Raw genomic sequence first — 10657 nt, 5'->3', positions numbered from 1 at the left:
CAAAAAGCCGGATGACAAATTGTTCTCGTAGCAAGATCAAATATTCTTCATATTTCTTGTCCCCAAACTGACTAAGAAATACTTTCATGTTCGATCTTCCATTGTTGGGCCCTTGGCAACATCTTCCTTTGTCTTTGTATTTTTATCTTCAATCTCACAGAATAAACAAATCATATCAAGGTTTATAGTTTTGCCAAATTTTGATGGTGCAAACATCATGACCTGGGTTGGTCTCTCCTGGAGTAATTCTTCTATGAGCAATATTGTATCCACAAATCCTGACTAGTCCCTTTTTGGTAGTTTTCATACTTTTTAAAGTCAAGTGTGAATTCCTTTTTTTGAAGGAAACTTTCAAAGAAATTCACTTGTTAATTTAATTTTTAACTTTTTAATCACTTTAAATTTATTGGTTTCATTTATGAACAGAACTTTTAAGAAGACATTTTCAAACATAAATAATAGACTAACTCTTAAAAATATAAAACTTGGAAGTACTTACCTATTGCGGACTTGTTCTTAAATGAGTACATTGAGGTTATTAAAATACTCGGCCTGTCGGCCTCGTAACAATCACCTCGTCGTGTAAAGCTCCACTTTATTGACTTGTTATTTAATATACTATTGAGTAGAGTCTAGAAAGTAATTGAAAAAAAACCTGGAAGATTTATAAAGGAATCTAAACATGGGTTTATAAAATAATGTAAAAAATAGTTCAGATTTGCGATCTACAGATGCTTTTAGAAAAGAATATTAAAAATATCTTAAGAAGAATACATACATAAAGCTAAAGAATAACTCGAAAATTTTGAAAAAACGAAAAAAATGTAGAAGTGTTTACAAAATAATGTTGAGTAGTCAAGAAGTAATTGAAAAAGGCATCTGGAGAAGAATATATAAAGAATCTGAAGATGGGTTAATAAAATAATGTCAATAATAGTTCAGATGCACTTCAAAAAAATTATAGCTAATGTAATTTATAGTTTCAATGCAATTTATAAAACTTAATTGTGGCACTCATTCTGAATGTCTTATAAAATAATATACTATTTTCTACTTTGGTTTCACAAAATGTTGATTGTAAAACGATAGTAGTTTCACAAAGAGAACTTTTATAGAACTATTTCCTTTAGTAGTAAATGTTTAGGAGTTATATTGGCAGTGCTGGGCTGGGTGTCATCAGTCATCACTGTAATTTAGTGTGTGATCACTGATCTATCTACAGCGTCAAGTCGTTTATTGATAAATCCCGAATAATTAACAAAATTAAGAGGAAATAGTTTCAACAGATTTTGATAAATTAAATAAACAAAAACAAACAACAAAAATAGAAAGTAGAAAAAATAGTATATTACACTCCTTTGTCGTACTCCAAAACCATTCGTTCTACAATAGGATGTTTTATAAATATCGTATAATAATATACTATTAGAACAAATTTAATATGGCCAAAAATAGGAAATAAATAATATAGAACTTAAGCGAAACTTTTAATCATTATTACACTGTTTTTTTTAAGAACTAATTGCGGCTCAGCTGAATTATTTGCCTCACTACGTTCGAGAAAATAAACATTTAGTTTGTCCACATAAAGTATCACTTTTATTACTCGTTATAACATAATCTACTATTCCCAGCTCTTTGGGAGTTATTGTGCAGTATTTTTTCACTCCATAAAAATTGATAAATGCTCTAAACATCAAAGTTCAAGTCATAAGCTCGAATAACTCTTTGGGATGGTAATAAAATTGTGGAAATTTTTGGGTTTCCTTGTGTTAAACGGAACACCCTATATATTTTTGCATAATTGGAATCTACGCAAAAAAATAATGTAACTATTGTAGGGCCATTTTTGAAACGCAAAATAACAGCTAATTTGAACACGTGCAAAATCCATCACAATGGCCTTTGATGAACCGATTTTTGTACAGAAGCGTAATTATCGCAAATTACAAACATATGCTTATCAAATATCAGGAAAATCTTTGGACCGACGGCAATTTTAGCAACTCACTACTTTACTAACTTTGAAAGTACTCAACCACTTTAAATAATCCTGTCAGGAGAGCTGGTGCCGAGGTGTCGGGGTCAGGTCATCAATTTTAGTTAAGACAAAGTCTGAAAAATAAAATGGGGGTGTGAGTAATCCAGTCCATCAGAGTGAGACGTCCACAATCGCCATTTGTGAACCAATAAATGTAACAGTCGTTAACCCAAAATAATTGTGCAAATCTACCATCAATAAAATATGTAATTCGAATAGAATCGGTTGAGCTCTGTCCAAGGGGTTCAAAAGGTTAACAGTCGCAGTCCTGGTCAATAGGACTCCAGGAGCATAGGGGAAAACCAGGCAAAGGGTTACCCCTTTGCTCATAGATACCATCCAGCCCGCTTGTCTCTGGATCAGCAGCAATCGAGAGACCACCTCGCGGTTCTGACGTGCAATAGGCAACGCTGCCTTGTCATCCACCACTTGTCTTAGGTTGTGCAATGAGTACCCCGGTAATATCCGTCCAGCGTCTACTTCGAGACCCGCAGGTCATTCAACACCAAGCGTGCAATGGATATTATGTTCATGGTACTCGCCTATGACCAACATAAAAAGGGGGCGGTTCCGGGCAGTGCAATGATCACCTTTTTGGCCAACCTGCTCAGCCGCTAATCAAACATAGCCCTAAGCGTGCAATGGAGGCCCTCTTTATAGTGCAGGTGGTGAACCAGTCCCTATAAACCTCATGGCCGCAGCCGTATCTCAGGGGCGGTTCCGGGCAGTGCAATGAACACCTTTTTGGCTAACCTGCTCAACTGCTAATCACACATAGCCCTGAGCGTGCAATGGAAGCCCTCTTCATAGTGCAGGTGGTGAACAAGTCCCTTAACCTCATAGCCGAAGCCGTCTCACGGACCAACGAGCAAGTGCAATGATCACCTTCCAGCGCTCTCCCCACGACCTATTCTGCAACCTAGACCTGGGGGTGCAATGAACGCGGCTGCCTAGTGATCCCCGCGTCCACAAATAAACATAAACCAGACCTGGAGGCCTCGCGACGCCGCGACCCTCCAGCGTCCCCTGTTGGGTTAATCTCGGCATGCAATGGGCATTTTCGAGCGCCGCCCCGCCTCAAGCTTAACCGTGGATTAATTAAGGATAGACAGACTAACAAAGTTTAGCTCGACATGTCGGGGCTCAACTCAATCTTATTCATAGTTCGTCAACTCTCAATTCAATATCATTCTCATCAAATATCATTAACTTTAGTATCAACCAATTAAATAAACTATCAACTGATGAATAGCGCATTAATTCAACTTCAGTTTGATATTGTACTCAATACTCACGCAGGTTTCTGATGAACGTTATCAACAATTATAAATATCAACACCGCAGCAATTAAAATAATGATTGAACGACTCACCCTACCGTTGATATGGTAATTATCACAAATCTCTACACCTTATTGGATTGAAAAATCTCACACACCAACAAACTGGGATTACTCAGTGATAACTCACCTTGATTCACTTAAGCAATTACTTTAAGTCACTCTAACTTGGAACTGACTCTAGCTCACACTACCCCTCTAAAGTGTGGGTGAAAACTAAAAACTCATATGCAAAATTGCATATTCGGAGGCGTCTTCCTCACGGTCGACTTGGGGTGGTCTGCTTGTCACCCTGACTAACTAATAAATTAGGCTCAAGTGTTTATGTTTCTCGAAATAAAAGTCTCGGGGTCTTTTCGGAACTTTACTGACTAATTACCCTAATTATCTACATGCTAATCTATGACGAAAAGTAAAAAAAAACAAACTACCATTAAATTAAAATATAAATAAAAAAAAATTATGACCGCTCGGACTTCATCCTACACTATATAAACTATTATGGATCTATCTTTTTTCGTTTTGGAATTATTCAACTTTTCGTTATAAAAAAGACCAATTTTTGAAAAATCACTTCAAAGTCGCCTATAAATATTTTCCGACAAATTTGCAACAGAAAAACATTCAATGGTCTCTTCTAGACAAACCTCTAAGGTCGCTGCTTTACACACCATAACGTTCTAAGTGGTTTCGACGTGTTGATTAAGAGTAAATCAAACTACTGATAGACGTAGTCAAAATTTGCCTCGTTTGCTTTTAAGAGACCACTTGAGTTGAGATCCATTTCTTCCGAACTCAGTTTCAAATGTAACCTTGTATCGGTCGTCTGTAGAAATTGATTCTGAAAAATTGCCCTGCATTTCATTGTAGTTTTTAAAAATGATGGTGTGTTGTGATTGTTGTGATAGTTGTTTAGTGATTGTAAAATGAAAAACTGCCGTTTTCACAGATAAATAATTCATAAAAACGTAGGTATCAACGTGATATATGATTTGGCAACCATTGGGATTAAACCCTAATGATTACTTTTAACTAACAGGAGACCTTTCGTCTAAACCTCACATTAGAAATATTGAAAGTTCTAACATGGCGGCACTTCCGGTTATACCGGAAGTCACTATCAATTGTATTATTTTAAATGGAAAACTATGTTTTTTACTGCGTTTTTGGATCATTTGAGTTATTTTAAGGCCGTTTTTATCAGCTTTCCCTATATCTAAGTTTAACCGTTTTCTAGATATTTAAGATTTTTTGAAAATCTTTCGATTTGCACCTGTCACTTACAAACTCTCTTAGTTTTAGAGATTTCAAAATCATATTTGGAGAATTAAAAGAGAAATCCCGTATTTGTTCTTTAGTGTGTTCAAACTTAGAAAAGAAGTTAATAAACTCAAAAATTTTAAGGTTAAGTTTGAACAACTTCAAGCACCCATAACTTAATTTTTTCAAATGGGATGTCCCAATTTTTATTTTACTAGATGTAGGAGAATTTTTTTCTGTACCGTTCTGTATTAACATTCTCTATAATTATCTGTGATAATTTTGGAGTTATGTTGTTTTTTTGACATTGTAGAAATTTTTTTACTAACCACAGTTATTTTTGCATAGTTTGTCATAAAAATATTCCTAATTAGACAAACGACAAACTTTGTTGAAAATTGTGTTGTCCGTCCTGCGAAAACAAAATAAATTCATTGAATGTTAGTTTAAAAATAATAATTTCTCACATTTTTTCTCTTGTTTCCGTGGCAACCTATGAGAAAGGCATATGGCTAATGAATTTCTAAATCCCAAGTTATTGTAACTTGAAAAGATTAAACATAAGTATACAGATCGATGCAGAATTAAATTCTTGATTTATTAATGAAATAAAACTTGTGGCATTTTATTTGAAAAAATTGAGTTATGGGTGCTTAAGTTCTGAAAACTTAACCTTAAACATTTGGGGTTTGTTATTCTATTTTGGAAACTTGAAAACACCAAAGGAAAGCTCAAGGCTTCCTCTTTCAAATGAGCTAAAAAATATTCCCAAATTTTTTAAAATGACAGAGTTAACGATTTTTGAACTGAAAGGTGCAAATCTAAAAAAATTCAAAAACCATAAATATTTCGTAAACGATGTGTTCATATTTTTCTTGTTAGTTATTACGCACAAAATTAGAAAGATTTAAAAAACGATTGGTTGTACGTACAGCTAGAAGTAGTGGAACGATCTATTAGTGAAACATTCAATAATACAAACTTACAAAGTGATACCCAATCTGGAATCATTGTTTTGGTTGGCAATTCTGTTTTTTATTAACCGCAGTGTTGGAAATAGCTGATAAAATTCTTTCAAATCCTCAGCGGTCGTTTATCTGTATCACTTCATACATCGCCTTCCTTCAGTTTCATTCAAACTAGCTTGTGATTCTCAAATTAAGTTGACACCACTGTAAGAACTAGCATTTTTTTGTTTTGTTTTTACTGATGTCAAGGTCTATGCTTTCCTATTCTCTGCTTTCTTATTTCGTGGTTGTCAAACCCTCAAACCGTCAACCTCCACATTTATACTAGGTTATGTGAATACACAATAGGTAAGTTTTTAACATTGGTGAAAATGTTACTTAGATTTTAAACTTCGATTATAAAAAGAACGCATTTTTGGAAAAATATTTTATAAGTACGGTCAATTTTTTGTTGTAGGTACTGTATAATTGGTTGTTGGTCGGCTCCGTTCTGATCAGATAAATGTTCGTCGTTATCGGTTTCAAAAACGCCAACGACGCATTTTCTCTCAAAATTAGATGTTATAAATTATTTATGCCCTTCAAAAACAGAATAGTTAATATAATTTATACTTTCAATGAGAGATCTAATCATTTTACAATTTTATCAATCCTATTTAAAAAAATAAGTCGGTAAAATGCGACGTTGGCGTTTTTATAGTTTTGAAACAACTTATACTAATAATAAAGCTGCGATAATCAGTGAAATAAGGGAAACTGATTTTTTATAATTAAGTCGAACATTTATATGTTAAAAATAAATGAAATAAATTAAGGATTAAAATAAAACAAAGTTTACTAAATTACTAAATTAGAATTAGAATCACTAATTAAAAGTTTTGAAAACTCTTCGTTATAAATGGAACACCCACTTTATTCGCCAGATTTGGGATTATAGGACTTTTTTGTTTCATTTCAAGTTCATTTTGGAAAGAACCTAACATAACACCAAAAGCGGCAAATTTATTGAATAGCTTGTCTGCAAATGAAGTGCAACAGTATTTCCAACACTGGAACATTTACTTGGATAGGTGTAAGAAAATTTCCGAGAAGCTTTCATTTTCCACCATCCAAATATCTCAAAAAAGTACTGCGTTATTTCGTCTCTAGAAGGATATAACGTTCTGCTATGGAAAACTAGCAGTTGCCAGGCACGTCTACAACTATTTTGCAACGCTGAAAGAGAAAGCAAAACTTGGTAACAAAAAGTAGGAACATCTAAACCCGAGTTACTTTGGTTTGTTTTTATAATTGCAAACAAACGTTCATTCTCTTTTTAACTCCTTTGTGGTTGTAATTTCTAAAAATCCTGAGACACATTTTTCCTCATTTTTAATCGAAAGTCCAAATACCAATTATTCTCAAGGACAACTTCAAAAATGACGGATTTTTGTGTTTGACCCCTTTTGGGGTGCAAGTTCTAAAAATACAGAAATACACGTTACTTCCTTTTTAACTGGATGTCCAAATATTAATTATCATGATTATAACTTCAACAATGAAGGATTTTAACGTTTAGCTCCTTTGTGGGTGGAACTACCAAAAATTCAGAAATACCTACGCCTTTCTTTATTTTTAACGGAGTGCTCAAATAGCAGTTTTCATGGTTATAACTTCAAAAATGACAGATTTTTTTATTAATACAGGGCAGTACCGAAACTAGGTATAGGCGAAGTAGGCTCTTGCCTAGGGGCGCAGCCTCAGGAGGCGCCAAACTAGCAATATTTTTGTTTTCCAAATTCCAATTAAACAAAAATTTGTGCAATCTTATAAACAATTATTTTGCAGAAGCGTTTGTTTTGGAAAACTCATTTTGTAAAATTATATCATTTTGTAAAATTATTAATCAGTTTCAGTTCTGATAATTCTTCAATAAGAGATTAAGTAATTTTTGCTGATTAAGCTACTCATATACTACAAGGATTAGTTCAGTTTGCAAAATGCCTCTTGGTCTTTTGAGTCGCGTCACTGAGTCTTTAGTGGTTGTGTTAAATTTGAGTTTTAAGTGAACTAAAAAAATTGACTTAAAAATGTCAGAGTCCAAATAAAAAACCGTCAGGGCCGTTTTCCAAAAAAATTCGAAACAGCAGACAATTAGAGCGAGCTAGCGGTGCCAGGTTTTTACAAAATTTTGTTCAAGCCGAGTCTGATGATTACTGGAGGAACCCAGTAAGATAATTCATATTAAAAAGACTATAGAGGTGAGTTTTATTTTTGTTTCGGTACCAGTAAGAAGTGCATCTTGCGAAAAAATTGTTTCGAAATTAAAACTGATAATTAAAAATTAAAATAAGGTCGTGAATGGCACGAAGACGTCTATTAGGTTTAAGCATTATAAACAAAAGTTAAATTAAAATTTTGATGAAAAATAATAAGTGAATTCCAGGTGAAAGCAAGAAAGATTTCTTTAAAAATTTCAATATTTGGATTAAATTAAGCGGATTCCTACATTATTATTATTGAATTGTTACATATAATCTTATTTTTTCTATTATTTATGTCTTTATATTTAGCTATATGCACTTAGACTAAATCTGAAATAGGAAATTAAATGTGTACCTACTGTTTAAATAATTTGAAGTATGCCTTTAATTAATTGAGACCGGAACCATTTTCTTTTTTTCAGGTTTTCATAGTCTAATATTTTTTTGTTTTTTTATATCTCTCTAAGAGATAACCTAGTATTAAGAAAATTATGCTTAAGGGCGCCAAACTGAAAACTCGCCTATAGTCAATTAGTACCTAGTTTCGGCACTGATACAGGGTGTCTCATCTAAGACTTGCGAGCCTGATATCTCAGATGTTTGTCACTGGATTTTTATGAAATTTAAAATGCTGAGATTTTAGAAGGTACATATTAGAATCCAATTATAATGCAACAACTCAAATCTTAATAACGTAATTTTTACATGCCTTTTCAACATGTTAAATCATTTAAGACTTATATTAAAAAATTCATCGGCAATAAAAATGCTGTAGGAAAAAACTCATTCTTGAAAGAAACAAAAACTGCTAAACGAGGGTACAGATGAAAAAGCGTACAATAGTAGTACATGGTTGCATAGGCAATGAAACCAGCTGATGTCACACTACCCATCTTGCCATTTAATTTTTTTGGAGAAGTAGCTCTGGGCGCCAGAGGGATGCAGAAAAAACTTTGAAACCAAGATAAAATTTGGTCCTCCTTTAAACTAAAATTGACCTGTGTTAGCATTTTTCCCAAATTTGAACGAGATTGGAGATTTCAGGGGGTGCAAATTTTAGTTGGGACACCCTGTATGTCTTTCCTCTCTTGGTATATAAAATTCTTCTAAAGAAGAATGGAAATAGTGCATTAATATTGAAAAGTGTTAGGTATTCTTGTTTTGTATCCTTATCTTAATCTAACAAGTGTTCAATAATTGTTCTGGTCAGATCGCCTATGTGTAGCAATTGTCACAAAAAACGTATGTCTCGATAGAGTGACAGATGACAGCTGTCAGTGCTGTCCAGTGTCTGGCCAAAAATGCGGTCAAAAATTCATACGTTCAACTGAGCTTGCAGGGTAAATTCTTGAACGTCTGCATACAATTATCATGATTTGCAATGCGGTTTTTATCAAAAACTCCTAAATGCAAAAATAAGACAACATTTAGACAGTTGACAGCACACCATATGAACTTATCACGCAACCTACGTTCATGCTAGAAAGAGAAAACCACAGCAAACCACGACCAGAACAATTATTGAACCCTTGTTACGTTTACTTGCCTAGAATTTTACAACAACCTTTTGTTCTTTAGATATAAATGGTCATCCGTAAGATGGATCAGCATGTGCAACCCTTCAAATGAAGCTTTCAGAGATCTCCGATATTCCGTACCAAAAAGGTGTTCAATTTGTCAAAAAGAAATTAAACAGAATGCCACCTTGCTATGAATCCAAGCCATATTCTTGCTCAGAATGCAAGAAGAGATTCCGACAGATGAGCCACCTGGCGCAGCATTTGAGAATTCATACGAAGGAAAAACCCTTTTCCTGCGTTTACTGTAAGAAGGCTTTTAGACAGCAAGCTATTTTGAACCAGCATTTGCTGATTCATACGGAGCAGAAACCTTTTAGTTGCGTTCATTGCGGGAATAAGTTTAGACAGAAGGTTATTTTGAACCAACATCTGCGGATTTATACCGGGGAAAAACCTTACAAGTGTGGACTGTGTGGGAAGAACTTCAGGCAGAAGGCTATTCTGGATCAGCACACGAGGACGCATCAAGGTAATTTTTAGTCGAGGGGTAAACCGTAGGGGAAATCGGTGTACAAAATAGAGGAAATCAAAGGAAATCTTGGGAAAATCTGGGGAAATCAGAGGAAATCTTCAAATAATGTGCATGCGCAAGTAGAGATTTTACTATAGGCGAGTTCTCAGTTTGGCGCCCTTAACCATAATTTTCTTAATACTAGGTTGCTACTATTATAATTTCTGTTAGAGACATCTCTTAGAGAGATATAAAAAAACAAAAAAAATATTACACTATGAAAACCTGAAATATAAAGAAAATGTCTCAGTTAATTAAAGGCACACTTAAAATTATTTAAACAATGGGTACACATTTAATTTCCTATTTAAGATTTAGTCTAAGTGCCTATAGCTGAATATAAAGACATAAATAATAGAAAAAATGAAATTATATGTAACAATTCAATAATAATAATGTAGGAATCCGCTTAATTTAATCCAAATATTGAAATTTTTAAAGAATACTTTCTTGCTTTCACCTGGCAAACTCACTTATTATTTTTCATCAAAATTTTAATTAAACTTTTGTTTATAATGCTTAAACCTGACAGACGTCCTCGTGCCATTGACGACCTTACTTTAATTTTTAATTATCAGTTTTAATTTCGAAACAATTTTTTCGCAAGATGCACTTCTTACTGGTACCGAAACAAAAATAAAACTCACCTCTATAGTCTTTTTAATATGAATTATCTTACTGGGTTCATCCAGTAATCATCAGACTCGGCTTGAAC

General features: G+C 33.7%; 1 protein-coding gene across 2 annotated transcripts in view; it reads left to right on the top strand.

Annotated features, from left to right (window-relative positions):
* The first annotated feature begins 4258 nt into the window (after positions 1-4258).
* wde (windei) overlaps positions 4259-10657 on the top strand; it is a 50423-nt gene continuing 44024 nt past the window's right edge. Inside the window, exons 1-2 of one of the 2 annotated variants that reach the window (XM_064359970.1) lie at positions 4259-4352; positions 9430-9900. In XM_064359970.1, coding sequence (XP_064216040.1) covers positions 9477-9900 — 424 coding nt within the window. In that variant the 5' untranslated portion in view covers positions 4259-4352; positions 9430-9476. Of the gene's footprint in view, positions 4353-5941; positions 5957-9429; positions 9901-10657 lie in introns of those variants that run through there. The other variant, XM_008195257.3, reaches the window with a different exon arrangement.

This window comes from Tribolium castaneum, chromosome 1, assembly GCF_031307605.1.
Source record: "Tribolium castaneum strain GA2 chromosome 1, icTriCast1.1, whole genome shotgun sequence".
Lineage (NCBI taxonomy): Eukaryota > Metazoa > Arthropoda > Insecta > Coleoptera > Tenebrionidae > Tribolium > Tribolium castaneum.
Note: the sequence above shows the minus strand (reverse complement) of the source record. Positions and strands in the feature narration are given on the sequence as shown.